Here is a 19,435-nt window from a genome sequence, read left to right as displayed (position 1 = left end):
GACCCATACTTTCAACAACCTAACCCCTAGTAGAGGTGCCTCATTAGTGGAAAGATTCCAAAACCACCTTTCCACCAGATGTTAGTGCTACCCAACAAAGGCTGGAGTTCACCTGGAAGGTGGAATAACTAGGGAAACCAAAGAATGAACTGAGTCAGTATATCACCTCAGCAGTCTCCACCAGAGATGACTAATGTTGAGTGCCCAACTTGAGACACTACAAGGAACCAATATCAAGAGGGCGAATGCTCAGCACTTCCTGGAATTCAGCCCTCTTTCAGGTGTCTCATAATGGACATACAAAATCACTAGTCACTTTTGAGAAATTAGGTCAGAGTTCCCAACTCCTCATGAACTAAGCCAAAGTCAGAAGAACTGTATTTTAAATAAAGGAGTCTTCTCGCACCACTACAGCTGAAAGAAAAATGGTAACTATTTTGCTCAGCACAGTCTTTGGAAACCTCTCATAGGGAAATTCTTACCATGAATAAGCAGTGAAATTATATGAAAAATACATTTTTTTATTTAAAATGAGCACTTCTGAGCTTCCTCTTGATTGTGACCTGACCTGACTGTTGAAGAATGACAATTTGTGACATTGGTTGAGGTAGGAGCCCATTGGAAGAGACTCAAACAGAACAGTTTCAATCTGACTTTAATTACTTATTGAATAACTGGAAGAACTAATTTTCATTGTGGTAGCATGATAATGACTTGGAAATTGCATTTTGTTGTATGCTATCTGGCCAGCAGAATGCACTCATTAAGAGTCCCCTAAGATTTTCGCCTACATACAAATAGATTGCAGAGCCAGTGTACAGAATGTGCTACACAATCATGACTAAAGGATACGTTTCTTCTCATCGGTTCCTTAAGAAGCAATTTTTACTTACAAATAGCTTCTTGCATCTCAAGAACTGCTCCATGTTATATAGTACAAAAGCTGTATTTTTTTTAAAGGTCTGGAGGTTTACACATAATGAACAGCATCAGTCCAGATCTAGCTTGAACTCAAAAAAAATGCATGATTGATTGGTTTCCTAATATTTCGCTATTTAGCCATCATGTGTCAGAGCAATGATGCACTTCTAGTCCAAACCAAAGACTTACGGGTTGGTTTCTGAGTGTGGATATTCCCTTGAGATTACAGAGCTAAAGAGAGAATGCTGAAGCTTAGTTATCTTCTGCACCTGTAGTTATACCAATTAGGGAGATGGAAATTGCTTCTTTCATCTTAACCCAGGGTTTCCCCCAAGAATTTTGGAAATCTCCTTAAGTGTATCAAAGGAGGGGGGAGGCTATTTCAAATCTAAAGTTAAAGGTGGTGGTGGAAGCTTTCAGGACAGGGAACGTGGTATTAGAAAACTGAAACACACTGTGGCTATCACCATTTAATATTTCAATGGAAACCCTATGCTGAGCATGCCCCAATAATATTCTGAGGCACCAAGAGCTGATATCTTAGGCAGCAGCAGGAATATCAGCCAAAGACTGTGTTGAAGCAGCTGATCTGCTCTATGCTAAGAAACTAGCTAGTTCCTCTGCTCATCTGGAACCATTTTTAATCCAGAAGGTGCAAAAAGTACAGCCCACTTTAAGTTTGATATCTGAAATATTTGGCCACATGCAGAAATTTAAGAAATTTCCACAAACAGCAAATTTAAGTGTAGGCCCATAAGGATGTATTATTACTAGGTCTCTGATAAGTGTCAAACAGACATCTCTCTTCCAGGATAATAGCTGATAGTAGAGAGATCGCATGGCTTTTGCTAGCAGATCAGCCACTTTGTTAAGTTTCCTCAGGACTCCTAGATCTTCCATCCAGTCCTAGGAACTTGTTATTTATCAGTTTGTTCCAGCACATCCTCTTTTGACTTCTCCATCCCCAAGAGTGCCTGAAAAGAACAGGTATGTCCGCAACATCGTCTGTAGTGAAAACTGACTCAAAGAAATCATTTAGCTTCTCTGCAATGTCCTCATTCTTTTATTTCCCCTCATTCTCTCACACTTACTGATTTGAATATAAAAACAAGAAGATACTCTAAGTATATCTTTGGCTATATACTCAACCATTCACTTCCTCTTAATTCCACCTTATATTTTACCTGCCATAGTTTGTGTTCCTTTTTATTAGCTTTAATTGGGCTGAATTTCCATTTTTTTAAGAATACCTTCAAAAACTTTGAGGGTTTTACTCTAAATCATCTCTTAACTGCAGGCCTCAAAGAATTTGACACACACTTTGTTGGAGAACTATTATTTTAATGCAGGAGTCCAAATTAACATGCTGTCAACCTCTTGCCACTTCAGACTATCTTGATGAACTAGCATCATTGGTGCTAGCAGAACTGAAAATAAGAGTCATGCATTAACTACTTCTGCAAACTCAAGGAGCTTGAAGAATTGTCTTCATCGCTCTCATATTCCTTCCCCCGGTCAGTTTCTTAGTGACTGCATGGAAGATCAAATTTGGGATCTAAATTCTTTAGGAGGGTCCTTTGGAACTTTTTAGTCTTAAAGCTACAGTTCATTTAAGATAAGGGATGACAGCAGCACAAGAAAAGCTAGTAAATCGACCAAAATTGATAACTGCATTAAATTGTCTTAAGTTTTTTTTTTGTTTGTTTCTTTCTACAGAGCATACAAGCCAAAGCTTATTTTACGTAGCCATTAGTATGGGGGAAGGGAGGTACACACCGCACTATTCTGGAGATACTGTGCACAAGATCTATCTTGGCATCGTGAATGGGATCAGAATTTTTTTTTAAAAGAATAAATAACTCTGCTTCCTGCAGGTGCTCTGGTTAATTATAAAGAATGAAAAAAACCACACTACAAAATTTACATTATAGAAGAGCTAATGGAGGAAGATTACGATGTTTCATTGGCATGCACCATAGAGTATTTCCTAAGCAGCAGTCATATCTATGTTATGCTCTAAACAACTATGTATAATACTTTAAAATCAGTTTCTTTCTAGGGCAAATATCATGATCATCAAACCACAGAAGCTCTAATGACAGGACTACCTTCTTGAGGGGCCACTTATACAGACTTGCATCACCAAACAGGCTATATATATCTTCTAGACCAAAGACTGCACCGGTGTGTGGATTGGCTATAGACATGTATTGCAACTGCCTACAATGTAAAGAGAGCGGTGTGCTCTTAAAACACCCAACAGCTTGTCCAGTTTGCTGGGATTTAAATATAGTCCAACTATTTTAGCCTCACCTGGACGGTTTCAGATTAAAATTGCAACTACATATCCCTTTCTCTTCTAATACCCATGAAAAAGAAAAATCAATTCTTTTAGAAACAGAAAGCAAGAAAAATCACACACGTGCACAAAGCACAAAACCTAGACAAGGACCAGCTTCAAATGTGACTCACTGTAAATGGAATGGTGAAGATCCAAGCCTTCTGTGACAGATGATAGTACTACAGGCTATTTTAATGGGAACATTAAAATGCCTCCAAGGTCATGCTACTCTTCCTTTTGAGGCCCAGGCCTCTGATAAAATGAAAATGTCTTAATTATGTCATAGAATCATCAAATCATAGAAGATTAAGGTTGGAAGAGACCTCAGGAGGTCATTTAATCCAACCCCCTGCTCAAAGCAGAGCCAACCCCAACAAAATCATCCCAGACAGGGCTTTGTCAAGCCGGGCTTCAAAACCTCTAAGGATGGAGATTCCACCACCTCCCTAGATAACCCATTCCAGTGCTTCACCACCCTCCTAGTGAAATAGTTTTTCCTAATATCCAACCTAGACCTCCCCCACTGCAACTTGAGACCATTGCTCCTTGTTCTGTCATCTGCCACCACTGAGAACAGCCGAGCTCCATCCTCTTTGGAACCCCCCTTCAGGTAGTTGAAGGCTGCTATCAAATCCCCCATACAAATCTGCTATCCAACAGAGGCCACTCTGCAAATGACAGAATACTGTAAATTAATGTCAGGAGACCGGATAGCCTCGGGAGACCGGGAGTAGGATTCATACACTTACTGTTTCAACTCTGGTCTAGCTTAACGGCAATAAAAATGTACTAGTAACTGACAAACATTTGTTGGATTCTATAAAAAGAGTTGATAGTTTCAATCCAGTTCCTGATGGACATATGGCTACCTCTCTTGCACACACATCTTCTAGAGAAAATCCAGTCTTGATTTTAAAATTGCCAGTAATGGAAAATCCACCACAGACCTTGATAAGTTGTTCCAATGGTCAATTACCCTGTCTGTGAAAAATGTGCATCTTATTTCTAGTTTGAATTTGTCTAGCTTCAACTTCCACACATTGGATCTTGTTATATACCTTTGTCGGATAGACTGAAGAGCCCTCTATTATCAAATTTCTGTTCCCCAGGCAAGTCCTTATAGACAGTGATCAAAACACTCTTTAACCTTCTCTTTGTTAAGCTAAGCTAATGCTTGAGGACAGGCTAATAGTAACTACCTAACCCCTGCTCCAAAGCAGAGTTGGTTGACATTTGCTAAAATAAAAAGCTCTCAAATGCACTCTCTCAGTATTTATATTGTGCTCCTCATTGCAGGCTATGAGCACCTAAATGAATGAACGAATGCAACACAGGAATACAATAAAATACAAACTTCGACCATGAAACAGTGTGGGGAAAGCTCATATTGCTGCTGCCAGTGTTGTACCTGCCTTGGGACAGATTCAAAGCCCATAGAAGTCAATAGAGAGACTTCAACGGGCTTGGTGTTTGGTCCTTTATGATAACTTTTTATCCCCCTTCACCCCACAGCAACAGAAATGAAAGCTGTAAAAATTAGCTTTAAGGAGCATGTGTTGGCATTGCTGAGAATCCTTGTAGATTCTTGTCTTCAGAGGTTTCAGAGTGCATGTGGACAACAACTCTAATAACGTGGATATTCCTGGAACCCATGGACTTTCTGGCTGTCCCACCACAAACATCAGGGCTGGTTACATGCTTGTTCTCACCTCTGGGTTTTGTCTGAAGATCACCCCTGGGTCAGGTCTGCCCATCAACCTGTGCATGTTGATGCTTGGTCTATTCCAAACCTGTGTCACCCCCAAAGCCTACTCCTCGTTGCATCAGAGGTACTGATGCTAAGGGATAGCTGACATCCCCTTCACACCATGGAATCCAGCAGATCACTGACCGATATTATCTTTTAGAGGAGGCTCCCAGGTCACTGATTCCTTGTTGTTTCTCATGCCCAGAGAGCACTGGGGTTAATATCTGGAATTTGAAGCATCCAAGCAGCAAATTGGTGAGGTGATGGCCTAGAATCCGAGCTTCTTCTATGCTAGGATTTTATGTGACATTCAGATCTATGAACAGTCATCTGTGGCCATGCAAGTTCAGCCTCTGTGCTGGAGGAATGCTCGTCTTATACTGACGAGCTAACACGTCAGAGATACCTACTCCTTGCCCAGGCAAAAACAGAAATGATGCTGGTAGATAGAGGATGGTGTTCTGTGTGTCACTGTTTATTAAGGCACTCATTTGAAGTAGTTCACTTTATCATCTTTTGTAGTCCCTTTTGTGTTGGACCCACCACAATCACTTCCATCTGTTTTCTCCTGACAAACTTTTAGGCATGTCTTTTTAAATTACAAATGTCTGTATGTGTTGTTAGGATATCTGTATGGTGATGGTGTTCAGCATTTGGACTGCTTCAGTATTGGGGCTTCATAAACAAATTAATTACAGGCTCTATTTTTAAAAAGATAACACTATTTTAATGTAAACTAGTGCTACATACAGAGCAAAAGAACTAAGCAGGCAATAGTGGCAGATTGCTCAATTCATGTTCTCTTTTTTCCAATTTAAGCCCATGTCAAGTTTAATACCTATAATATGGAAGCCATACCCTTCCCTACAAAAAGTAAAAACAATCCTTTAAAAAGCTGTTTTCAGCCTTTGTTGTACCACAAGTAGAATACAAGACTTTATTTACTTTAAAAACATTTTGTCTGCAGATATTCCATTTTGAAAGCAAGCAATAGCTTCCTGAGCCTAATCTTTGTTAATTAGCCAACTATAAATAGTGAACTCATAAGAGCATTTACAGAGTTGAACTTTACCAGAAAGGGCTTCTGAAAGCAAATCCCACTGAAGAGTTATTGGTTTCTCAATTATTTCTCCTGAAAAAAATTAAAGCATTTTTATATGAACCCCAAACGGGCAATCATTTTCACTGATGTGGCAAGCTATGGGGCAACAGAAGTTTCATATTTCCTAATAGTGCAGAAAACACAAGGAACAGAGCAGGAAAATGTAAGTTAAGAAGGTATTTGTTCAAATACACAATCATTCTCGGGTCAAAAATAATTTTTAAAATGTCCTCATTGGCATTATTAACAGATTATTAAAATTAGATTTTAGAATATACACCAAATATACTATTCACTATTTATGATGGCGGTTTGCTTTTTATTCTTCACTCAACATGGACAATGAAATTAGACTGGTCAATTCCATTTTCTGGTTCTCATGCACTAGCAAGCTGCTACCATGTTGCATATTCAAATACTACAGAATAATTATTATTACATCAAAACAAAAAACTATTATTGAAATTACAAAAAAAAAAAAAAGCAACACCAGGTAACAGTAGGTTTTGTAAGAATTTTTGAGAGCTAACCTATGTGACAGTGACCCTTTAAGCATGATTCACTAGAATGATGAACACAATTTCTCTGGTCAATAAAAAGAACTTCAAATTCATTATCACATAATGTGTTATTTCATACTACTGATATCAACTCATTCAATACAGCCATCACTTTAAATGTACTATGTTTGCCACTTTAAAAACAAAACAAAAAGTTCTTCCCACAGTTTATTTAAGTTTAGTGAAATAGTTACAATATTTCTTAAACTTAGGATAGGAAATTAAAAAAAAAATCAACTTTGGTAAATGGTCAATTAAATTACCATCTTGATTTTTAGGGGTGACTACTGTATCTAAGTAACAGGAAAGTTTACTACGGGCCTGATTTTACAGTCATTCCATGCATTAATCTCAAAATGATTTCAGTGGAATTTCCACTGACTGAGCAGCTAAAGAACTGGGTACCTAATACTGCACCAATGAAGTCAATAGGAGCTTTGCTGTTGACTTCAGAGGGCAAGAGAAAAAGCCCCGAGTCTTTATGAATGGAATAAAGCTACTAATCTTTTAAAAGCAAAATATAATTTACATAAGGCCTAAACTCTAAACATTGTTTTCAGCGTATCTTAATTACAACCTGACAAGTAATCATACCTAAATGGAACTAATGAAGTACTGTAACAAGATTTTCTAAACCTTCGTTCATCAGTAAGTACTTAGTTGCAAGTGACTACTGAATTAAGACCATGAATTAGAATGTAATTAATAATAATTTCACTGAAAAAACAAAAGGAACTTGCAATCTTCCTTCTACTTAAAGAACTGCGGACAAATTGTAACATTTGTTTTCCCCATGAGAGGAGGTTGTAGACTGAGAATACTGTGACTGCACCTGGATTCTGCAGTGAGAAGTTCCCCTACCTTGACTAGAAAATCATGACACTAGACACAAGCAAGCTTCTGTTTATTTTAGAGGACAACACCCCGGAGGAAACACATGCAGCACAGACATAAAAGTGTGAGTACATCTTCCTTAGTGAGTGCAACTGTATATCACTCCAGTTAACAGCAGTCTTGAAATTCAATATGCTTTTAGACCATGCAGTAGGCACACCTTAATAAGTCAAACACACACACACACCACAGAGAACAGTTTTAGCGTTGCTGATCCACAGTACTGAGCCCAAAGACAATCTTCAAATTCCAGTTCATCTTTAACTGTCCTTTCCCCTACGGCTGCCAGCCCTCCAGGATTGTCCTGGCGTCTCCAGGAATTAAAGATTATTTTTTAATTAAAAGATTATGTCGTGTTGAAACCTCCAGGAATACATCCAACCAAAATTGGCAACCCTATTTTCCCCAGGTATGAATATATATGTTATCCAAGCTTTAAAAACAAACAAAAACTATTCACTGGCTTGCCAGGTCAAACGGAAATTTTGCAGGAGTGAGTGGCTGAATCCATTGCTCTTTTTTACTGGAGGGGAACAGAACTAGAGAGAGCCGTATAGGCTCAGAAGGAGAGCAGTAGCGGCAGCAACACCAGCAGTCATCTTCTATGATGTGAACGTTCACAATATGTAGATGAAAGTAAAATGGGGGGAAGGAAAGGATTAATTTGCAGAGGGGGCAAATATCTGCCCATGTAAATTGAATGAGTGGTTTTTTGGGGTGTAGCAGCACAGGTGTATTCCCTCCAGGCAAATAGGCAATGGCATTTTTTGTCAAGCCTGGATAATTACATTTTAGACAGAAAAGGATTTTAAACCTCTTGCACAAATAATTTGCTGTGCAGTGTTAGCAAGGGGCATGTTATGATAAAGGGACATTTTTAAATGGGTTTTAAACATCCTAGAAATCAACACAGAATGTTTAGTTACCTCTGCTACTGGGCTAAGAACATGTACTCTCACCAACAGAAGTTGGTCCAATAAAAGATATTACCTCCCCCACCTTGTCTCTCTGATAAAACAGAATGTCAATCAATAAAACACTGTAACTGAATCCTCCTTTGACAGCTGGATTGCCTGTTGTAACAATACCAGTGATGAAAACTGTGACTGATTCACAAAACTATGACTGCCAAATGTTTCCAAGAGAAAATACGGAAAATTGTGTCAAACAATTGTAATAAGGATCAAATTAAGCGAAGGTTGACAGGCCATTATTTCATGCTCAGGTTAACTAGAGCTATGATGGATTCCCCCTTACCTCAAGCATAGGCCTAGCACCGTCATGGATTGACAGAATGTGTGTAACATTATTCTTGCTCAGTTGCTCCGCATCTCGAGCATCTGTAGTGGGGGGAAAAAAAGATTATTTTTTTAAGTTTCTCTTAAAAAGCTGTTCCTAGTTCTCTCACACATGTTGAGAATCATGATCATCTGTGAAGTTCTTCTAAAAACAACACATTCAAAAAGACAGGAAGGGGGGGGAAATGAACTCCAAAGCAAATGATATACTATATAAAGAACAAGCTTAAGAAAACATCCCTAAATTATTAAGTCAACAGTTTCACACATTTTGCATCTGAAATTGAGTGTATCTGTGGTGTGTCACACACATCACATGTATGCAGATGACATATGATACATTTCAGAGCCATGTGATAACATACATTTATCATACACCTTTGACTGTCTCGCCTATTCTCTGCCCACTAATACTAATCCATCTGCACTTTGATTTATTCTTACATTTCAAAACCTGTAGCACTAAGCAGTTTCAAAACTGCCATCGTTGTTTAAGATCAATTTACCACACAAGTGTTCCTTCTACCTTCCACATAGAGAATCCCACCTACATGTCCCCTTCCACCACCCCTACAGACAAGTTACACTGGCCAAGGTAGGCAATATTCAGTCATGAAAGGTTTAAGGCCTGATATCTCACAATTCTGCAGAGCTAGAAACAGGAGATTTCTTACACTGGACAGGAGAAATTCCCAGCTTCCCAAGAAAATGCACCCCAGTTGCTTCTAATCCTGGAAGACCCTAAGAAATCACATTTCAAGTCTAGAAAAACAATGTTAGTTTTTTTAAGAGGGGACTTACATTTATTTTCTTCTCCATCCAAGATTTGTATGGTTGGACTTTTGATTTTACCAACAAAGGGATACAAGAAAGTGTGTGTGTGTGTGTGTGTGTATATAAATAAATATTTCTCAATTTTTTGTATAATATGTAATACATATATATAGTGTATATGAAAATGTGGTATTATGATTTTATAGACATTTGTTTTAGATGACCTGCAAAATTCACTGGGAAAGTTGGTGGGGAAAAGTTTAGGATTTTTGTTTTTAATATCCCCCGCCCACACCCAAATATTCAACATTTCATCAAAACTCACAAGATTTCTATTAGCTCTATAGGAAGCAGAATAACATGGGGGAAGGGAAATTTATAACAATTTAATCAACTTTTGAATTTTGAAATTTCTCATTACTTCAACCAGCTCCACTCATGGGTAAGGTAGCCATCCCAACAAAGCCTTTACATCATAGTGCCCAGTCATGTATTCCCTATGCATTATTCAAAAAACACACACTGAGTAACCCTCACAAACAAAAGTATAAGAGAGTCCTTGCCCAAGGTGTTTAAAACAAGATTAAAAGTTTAATAGTCACCAGTGAGGAGTGAATCTGTGAAAAAAAGCAAAGGCCACTGCCACTTCAGCTTCTGGAGTACTGCTAGCTAATAGCAATACTGGGTTCTTATTCTCTGTAGACTAGCTACTAGAGAGGGATGTAGCACCTGTAACATTCCATACCTGCGCTACTCCTTTTAAGTTTGGCCAGTGATTATAAAGAGATTTGATAAGTTTCAACATGGGAGAGGTACCAAACCACATCTTTAATCAAGTTACATAAAAAATAAGAAAGCACTGGTACAATTTAACACATTTTATTAAGTAAATTTGAGGAAAAATTTTTCCCAAGGTGACTTTTAATCTTGAACCCTTAATTATAGGCACACGAGTATTCGGAATTACAATTAGGTGCTCAGAACTGGAATGCAGGTTAAGGCCTGAAAAATTCGTGCTAAACGTTTTAAAGAAATGTAGTTGATTTTAACTCCGTTCATGTAGACATAATCCAACAGCTCTGGAGTCTGAAATCTTCTGTAGCCACAGTGCAACTTCACTACACTGGCCCATCAGCAAGACCAGGAGGGAGGACCCTGGTTTGTTCAGTTTGTCTTTAATCTTGATCTCTTGACTGGGAAAGGCTGCCATACATGTCATTTATGACAGTGTTCTTTGTGATGTGGACACCTGTCTTAAAACCAGCCTATACAATCTGTTTGTGTTAGCCTGGTTGAATAGATTTTAAAAAAGCACAGACCACAAAGGTTTCAAACCGGCTCTTCCTTGGTACAAAAATAACAACAATATCACCTGTACCTTCTTTATGTACGTGCAAAAGATCAATTGGCATCTCTTAATTCGAGTCATTACTCTCTACTATGAAGTTTCAATACCCTTTTTAAATCAGAAAGCAGAAGGTGGCATTTAATCATATTGTCCAACAGACAAAATGCTGAGTATCTGAACACAATAGAATAGAGTTAACAAGTCCATACCCGCTTATGAAAAATACTTAATCTTAAAGCTCTTAGCAGCTCTAAAAATCAGAGAAAAATCAAAACTGTCTAGTTTCACCTACTCTGAAGGTCCAGTATGTGTGACTACCGAATAGATGTTTATTCATTTGGATTCCCGTGTCACCATTTCAGACAGAATTCAGCACCAAATACCTGAAAGAACTTAAATTCTCTTCATAACAAGAATGAGCACTTCCAAAGATAATTATGAGACTTGCTGGTATAGACACTGTAACCTGCTAGATCTTCAGAGTTGTTAATAATATTAAGTGCATCCTTGATTATTCTGAGGTCTCAGAGTCCACCTGTAAAGTGAAGGCTTTGGAAAACTATAGAAGCCAGCCCAGTTGGGCTTTTAAGTCTGTACTGTACTATGCAACTCTATTTGGAGGGTGCACATTTCAGGGCCAGCTACCTGGAACCTCAATTTTAGTTTTAGGGAGGTAGCATTTTCCAGCGGATAGGACACTGGACTGGGACACAAGAGATGTGGTTTGGCCACTGACCTAAATGTAGCCTTGAGCAAGTCACTTCATCTCTATGTGCCTTCATTTCCCCCCTCCCAGTCTTTAGCTGTATTGTCAATTTAATAAGCTTTTCAAGACAGGATCATCTTTTACTATGCGTTTACACAGTGCCTAGCATAGTTGGGCTCTGATCACAATTAGTGCTAGTGCAAGACAAATAAATTATAATTTAAGAGAATGCTAATGGCTCAGGAGAAACGGTGATCCAGGTTCCCAAAGCCCTGGCAAGACAAGCAGCTTTGCAGCCCAGCCAGCTTTAAAACACAGGTGGTTCCCTGTAAAAGTTGACTGGCTGCAGTGTCATTAAGAACACACAGTACTACCCTTGCAACGTTTTAATGCTTCAGTTAACTGGAGTTCAATAAAATCAACGCTGTATGGTAAGACAGTGTTTTGGGATATTCATAGAAGAGGGCAGGAGAACCACACAACATTCCTGAAGCTGTGTACCAAGATCGATGAGGTGGGTGAGGTAATATCTTTCCCCTTACCCACCTTGTCTCTTAAATACCCTGGGACCAACACAGCTACAACAACACTACAAACAATGCCAAGATAAATAGCAGTTCACAGTATGCACAATTCAAACAACAGAAAATATACAGAGGAGGAAAAAAATACAGTCCCTGGCTAGCAAGTTATCGAAGTCTCTAGACCCATGGAATAGATAATTGAGAGAGGGGAAATTCCCTTGCTTCTCCCCACTGCAAATCACTAATATAACAGACAAGATTTAGAGGCTGTCCTCAGTAGCTATATAGACTGCTCACAATATTTCTGAATAATAGAGATGTATGTTCAATTTCGTATCTAAAATTGTTACATTAAGGGACCAAAAAGCAAGAACATTCAGTGCTAGAACTGTAATTCTGACTCATTATTTATCATATCACTATAGTACTGCACCATACAAAGCAGGCTGATGTTTCAAGGTCACAGTGTTAGATGCACTCTCTTAGAAATCAGAACGAAAAGAAATCTATTAGGTCACCTCTTGCTTATCCGTTTAAGTCCTCCACAAGATTCTTCCCTACAGCAGGCTGTCTAATGCTTCATCCAATATAATTTAAAACCTCTCAACTCATGGCGGCATCAACCAGTTTCCTTGGGAAAGTCCTTCCTCACATAACTTAATACATTTCCCCCTTTCTCCTCTTCCCCCCCCCCCACATTCAGCCTACGTTTCCTTTGCTTCATTTTCTTCCACGCTCCTAGCTCTAGCCCCTCATACTAGTATGGACAAGGTCACAGACACATAGCCAAAGAAGGAAGATTAATTTTGTAGTTAAGGCACTGGAACAGGATTGGTAGGATCTGGATTGAGTCCCCACTGTACCACACACTTCCTGTGCCTTATTTCCCCACGTGTAAAATGGAGATAGTACTTCCCCTACTCAACAGGGTTCCTCTGAGAATATATTCATTAATGACTGGGAGGATCTTCAATACTGAGGTGATGGGGCCATGTAAGTAGATAGGCAGACCCAACTCATCATTAATAATCCCTTCAAGACATGCGTGGTGAAAACAATGATTTCCCTTTCATTTGAATGACAGGAAAAGAATTTTCCCTAAGGTTTTGTCACCTCCCCTTCCTTCAAAATATCTAGAGTTTTCCCATCCCTTCTTATCCAGTAAAACCAAAACCATTCTGGTGGAGAAAGCCAATTATGCTGATGCCGATCCAAGTCTGTGGCATCAGACTGTGAGGCATCCCACAACTAAAATAATCAGATCAATGAGATTAGCTCAAACTAGATTTGTATTTCTTGGGGTGGGGGGGGAAGGGGTGAGCTATTACCTTTCTTCTCACCATACACTGTCCTCTTTGTATGCAGTCTCTCTCCCTCCTCCAAACACACAACCCTGCAGCCTTGCCTTCACTAGAAAAAAAAAAGGTGTGCTCTTACCATGTGTTAAACTAACCTATATCTAAGGAGGTAAAACCCTAGTGAAGACAAGCCAGCTGTAGTTTTATCACATGTTAGCAGCTTGAGGCAAACTCTCGGCTTCCCGCTAGCATTTAGCTCAACCTGTGACTGCATTTGAAAACTACAAACTGCCTTGCTTTCACTAGGATTTTAACACATGGTAAGAACACATCTTTTCTCCTAGTGGACACACCCTGAAGGCATTTTTGAGAGGAACTGGCTGGAGGTCTAGGCCAAAACTTTCAAATTTTGGTACCTTAGTTAGGCACACCTACATAATAGGTTTGCCAGGTGTTTGGTTTTCAACCAGAACATCTCGTTGAAAAGGGAAACTGGCAGCGTCCAGTCAACACAGCTGACCAGCCGCTAAAAGTCCGGTTACCTGCAGTAACCAACCTCCACCACTGGGGGTGGGAAGAGCAGCAGCTGCGGCTGGAGGAGCGGCTCTGCTTAGCAGCTGCTGCTCTTCCTGTCCCCCCCCTCCCCCACCGCCCAATCCCCGCAGCCTGACCAAAAGACTGGCTGGCTGGCTCCCAGACCAAGCTCCAAAGTACGTACCAGTGCCGTCGGGGAGGGGGAACCTGTCTCCCTCCCCCCGCCCCGATTTCCTCACCCCCTTGCTCTGGGCACTGACCTCTGCCATGCCCCACTGTGCCCTAATTGGGCAGGCTCTGCAACAGCTCCTCCCACGCTGGATCTACAGGCAGTAGGTGAGTCCCAGGGGATGGGGGAGCGAGCGACGGGGGCAGGAGTGGAGAGCGCGCAATGGGGGGATGGGACAGGTGGGGCAGGGGGCAGAGCCTTGGGGGAAGGGGCGGGGCAGGGGTGTTCGGTTTCAGGAATTAGAAAGTTAGCAACCCTACTACATAAACTGCCTAGTTTTCAGCGACATTGAGCACCCACAGCCATAGGCGACGACTCCATGTGTGCTCCGGGGCTGGAGCACCCACAAGGAAAAATTTCACCCACCGGCAGCTCCCCAACCCGCCCCTCCACCTCAGCTCACCTCAGCCTCCTCCCCTGAGCGCACCGTGTTCCTCCTCCTCCTCCCCCCTCTCCCCCCAGCGCTTGCACCGTGAAACAGGTGTTTCGCGTGGCAAGCACTGGGAGGGAGGGGAGGAGGAGAAACGCGGCACGCTCGGGGAAGAGGCGGGGATTTGTGGAGGGATCCAATAGGGGCAGGGTTGGGCGGAGTTGGGGCGGGGGTGCGAGCACTCATTGGTGCCAAGGAAAGTAGGCGCCTGTGCCCACAGCTCCCACTGAGGATTGCTTCCCACCTCTCCTCGCTCCCCATGGTTCCAAAGGACACACTTAGTTCCATCCATAATATGCAATGATGTCACAGAACAAATTGAGTGTCTAGGCAAAACTTCCACCCTTCCTGTTCCCGAAGCTTTAATTCCTGTAAATAAACCTGTTCAAAATTCTAAGTAGTTCCATTGTAAAGGGGAGGGGCAGGAAGACTAGTTGGCGAAAAAGAGTGATCCTGAACTAGAGCCCTGCAGCAGGACTGGGATCCCATGGATCCTGCAGGACTCGCTGCCATAATAGCAGGAGCAGGTAAAATGTACTTTGTTGCAGGCAGGATTAGTTGGGGGGGGGGGGGGAACCAGACCGGTAATTTGCGGGAAAACACTAAATCTCATCAGTTTGTCATTAAATAGAATTTCAGCAATTTCTCTTTTTTTAAATAAAGGTTTTAATACGTAAATTTAAGCAAGGGATAGAAAGATTTGATGTCTATTACAACAGAAGTTAAAGTATTTTTTTGCATGGTTTAAGCATGATTTGTTTTCTTTTAATGGTAAAAATTGTGTCTGAATTCCATTTTTTTAAATATATATACACATATACATATATATATATATATTAACAGACTTTTTTTTTTTTTTTTTTTTAAGTAGCATGGGGGAATCGGTCTCTCTCATGGGCTTTCTGGGATCTAAGGTTTTTGTGGGTGAGAGCAGGATAAAAATGCAAGAAACAATACAGGAGCAGGTGGGAGTGGGAATTACAGGGCAGGACAGGAGCGGGATTAAAACAGTAGTCCCATACAGGGCTCTACCCTGAAGCTTCTTCCCTTCCTAGGGCAATCCACACTTGAAGCTTTAGCTGTACTAGCCTGTAAATCTAGATTATCTGTGAATCCAGGACAGCAATACTGAAAGATACTAACCCACTCTTCTTTGTTGAAGGCTGAACCCCAAATGGGACCCCAGAAAAGGAAGTTTTCCTGAAAGAACCTCGAACAAACTTATTCAGAGGAATTCAATGGCACTGTGAACACAGGAGAATCATTTGCTGTGCACTACATCTTATGTTGAGGAACAGGAAGAGTGGAAACTTCACCTAAGCTCTTCAATTCATCCATAGTGCCACTGGACTCTTTGGGGGAATTAAGCCTCACATTGCGGCTTTCCCCTCAGAATCGAAAATCCCCCAAATATTCCATTGGAAAAACTCAAATCTTCCAAACATTTTGTAAGCAGAAAGGACATGTATTACTTTGTATTCAAGCTTGAAGAACTGTGTGGCCTTTAACTCTTATTACAGTTTATTGAGCCCTGGTTTTTGGAATCAATTGTACTTGAAAGACCAGTTGGCACTCGTGTAGATGAAAAATATTTCCCTACTGCTGCATGTGAAAAGAGGCAAAAACCTCGTACTGTCCCACTAGGGTATTAGAAAAACAAGAAATTTCTTCTGATGGGAATACAGAAAGCTATCAGTTGCCACACAGCAGACACCAGCTTTCGTGTGGGAATAAAGGCTTATGAGGGCTTTCAGACCCACAGCTGTTGACTGACAGCTTTGCACTTCATCAAGGGAGATTACACTAGCTTGTGAGTGGACTGCAGGACTTTGATTTCCATTTGACAGACCAAAATTCTTTCAAATCAGAGGGGGGTGCAGGGATTTAATTTGAAGAGGGCTTCTTCCCACCTTCAGCCCCTCCGCCACTACATCTCTTACCAAGCTACCAGTCCCATGGAGTTTAGACAGGGCAAGGCCTTGCTCCTGAACAAAAGGAAACCCAGAAGATAATCAATCTGTATGATTAATTTTCTCCTGGATTTTAAAGGTGAACTCTTCCTCAGTATTTTGTAAGAAAGGCAGCAGTTCTGCTTGAACTGCCGAGTTCTCTGGATGCACATTCTCCTAAACACTTTGTACCTTAGGAATGTAATTCAGTTTTAATTTTTAGCTAAGGTCCCAATTCAAGAAATCCATCTCTCTTCAGAAAAGTATTGCAAGTACATGCTTAAAGTCCTATGGACTTTAATGTTTTCCTGAATCAGTACTATACAAAGCTTTCCATTCCCAAGGATTCCAAGATGCTATAAAAGCACTCTAACTCTGCCTGAAGCAATCTGTCTAAAGATAGGAGTCCTGACTTGCAGGCCACTGCTCTAAGTTCTATCCCCATCCATATCACTGACTTGCTATACAACCATTTCATAAACTGTGCCTCAGTTTACCCGTAAGTTAAACGTGTCTGATTCTATTTACCTTTCATAGACAATTGGAGGCTTAACTTCAGAACAGCAATTCAGGAGCCCTGAAAGACAGGTTCTACATAACTACAAAGTAGGAGTGCTAGTATGGTGAAAGATTCCATGGTCAGAACATTCATTGTCCCTTCCAAGCAATGGAACTTCCAGAATCACAGCACCCTCTAACATCATGCTGGGGTATTGCATCAGTTTTGATGAGAATGCAGGGAACCACCTGCTTGAATCACTCATACCACTTCCCATAGCATCTCAGTTTCCTTAGAGGTTTCCCATGCAATTACTAACCTAGCACAGCACTATTCAACTTGTGAAAGGTGATAAAAATCAGAGTTCAAGGGGAGTCTGTTGTATCACACATTTTTATACTCAAAAGAATCACTTGCAAAACCCAAGCTTTCTAGGCATGAGACACCATAGAAGGACCCAATTGTCAGAAAGCACTGAGCACCAATTTTCTCAATATGGGTGTCAAGTCCAGCACCCAAATCACTACTCACTATTCAAAATCTTGTCCTGTCTTTCATACATTGCATGTGATGTAAATCAGAACACTTGCAAAAGAACTCAGTAATCAAATTCCTCTAGGAATGTTTATAGTGGCAAGCTTATATTTGCCTTGTTTCAGCAGCACTGTATTACTTTGCAATGTTAGCGGTCACTGTTGCTATTAGCATTATTAGACGGTTTAGAAAGTTTTTTAGAAATTCAAAGATTATTAACTATATTAATTAAAGTGTTGTTCTATGCACAAAGTAAATGAGGTAATATATTTTATTGGACCAACTTCTGTTAGTGTAAGAGACAAGCTTTTGAGCATACATAGAGCTTTTCTATAGGTCTGGCAAAGGTACAGTGTCCGAAGAACTCTGTGTGGCTTGAAAGCTTGTCTCTTTCACCAACAAAAAAGTTGGCCCAATACAAGATATTACTTTCCCACCTTGTCTCTTTAACAGCAATTGTCTCTCTTCTGCTCCAGAGATGTAACTAACTCAGAGATCAATTACCTACTGACATGACCTCACGATGGTGGAGAGTATTGATTAAATACTATGTGAGCAAAGGCCATTTAAAAAAAAAACCCCACCTTTATTTTTATTAACAAACAAACAGCGATAATCGCTGAAGCACAGACATTCATATTGACACCAGCCCTTCCCCCTCCCTCCAGATATGAAATAGCTGACACACTTCAGCTTCATTTATTTTTAACTGGATCCCAATACTACACAGTCACCCCACCTTCATTAACACCATGTTTTTATCATGCTAAAAGTTATCTGACATACCATTTATAGACCATTTGCAAGGCCCGTAGCTGAATGGTTACAGCATGACAAGCCAGAAGGGTTCTAGGATCTAATCTGGGCTGAGGTGCTGACTCACTCTGCAACCTTGGCCTACTCCCCTTCATCTTGCCTTGCCTCAGTCACTCAGTGGGTGAAAACAGTACCACACTGAGAAACAGATGCTGGGTCTGAGTTTCACTCTCTTGGGAGTATTATCAAAAGTTTTGCCACCACGGCTGGCATGACGATAGGGCCAGTTTCAGAGTCACACACCGTGCGCTATGGGCAACTCCGGGGCCCCTCCCCCACACACTGCACTTTGAAAAACTGAAGCACTTTCACATGAAATGCAAGATATCGTCCATCCCTCTCCCGTCCTCTCCCACTTTGTCTCATTCAGCAGTGAGGCCAAGATTTGCTGTCACTAGCAGAAGGCACTGCCTCAACTCAGAAGATGCACGGTCTCTGGGTTTTCTCCCTCCCCCCCTCCTTATTTTCTCCTCCCAATCCCCCACCTGCCCCTTCTGATTTCTATATCTTCTTTGTTTCCAGTCCCTGTATCCCATCACAAACTTATCATTACCTGCACACTTGTCTCCTTCCCCTCCAACCCTCATCCACACCGTTGACACAACAAACTTCCCTCCACCCCACACAGCCCAGCACCATCTTCATGTTTGCCACCTGGCGTAGGAGTGCCCTTCAAACTCATCCTGCGCCTCTGGGTTCATTCCAAAGATGTTCCACACAGAAAGGGGAGCAAAATAACTATCAGGATGCTAAAGTGGACCCTGCAATCCCATCCCCCTGTCAACAAGGGATGGCAGGATCAGATACAGACAAGACAAACAAACAGTGCCACTATCCTGTTGTAGGTTCATGCTACCAAATACTTCACAGGAGCGAGTGGGGTGGGGGAGCAGGGGGGAGAAGAGAAATATTGGTGCAGCACCACCTAAAT

At 40.9% G+C, this 19,435-nt stretch overlaps 1 protein-coding gene across 2 annotated transcripts in view; it reads right to left on the bottom strand.

Annotated features, from left to right (window-relative positions):
- DUSP22 (dual specificity phosphatase 22) overlaps positions 1 to 19,435 on the bottom strand; it is a 65,540-nt gene that overhangs the window by 32,725 nt on the left and 13,380 nt on the right. For both annotated transcript variants that reach the window (XM_054018756.1, XM_054018757.1), the window contains exon 3: positions 8,823 to 8,905. In XM_054018756.1, coding sequence (XP_053874731.1) covers positions 8,823 to 8,905 — 83 coding nt within the window. The remainder of the gene's footprint in view (positions 1 to 8,822; positions 8,906 to 19,435) is intronic.

Source organism: Malaclemys terrapin, chromosome 2 (assembly GCF_027887155.1).
Source record: "Malaclemys terrapin pileata isolate rMalTer1 chromosome 2, rMalTer1.hap1, whole genome shotgun sequence".
NCBI classification, from domain to species: domain Eukaryota; kingdom Metazoa; phylum Chordata; order Testudines; family Emydidae; genus Malaclemys; species Malaclemys terrapin.
The sequence above is the reverse complement of the archived record's forward strand: the minus strand, read 5'-3'. Positions and strand labels throughout refer to the sequence as shown.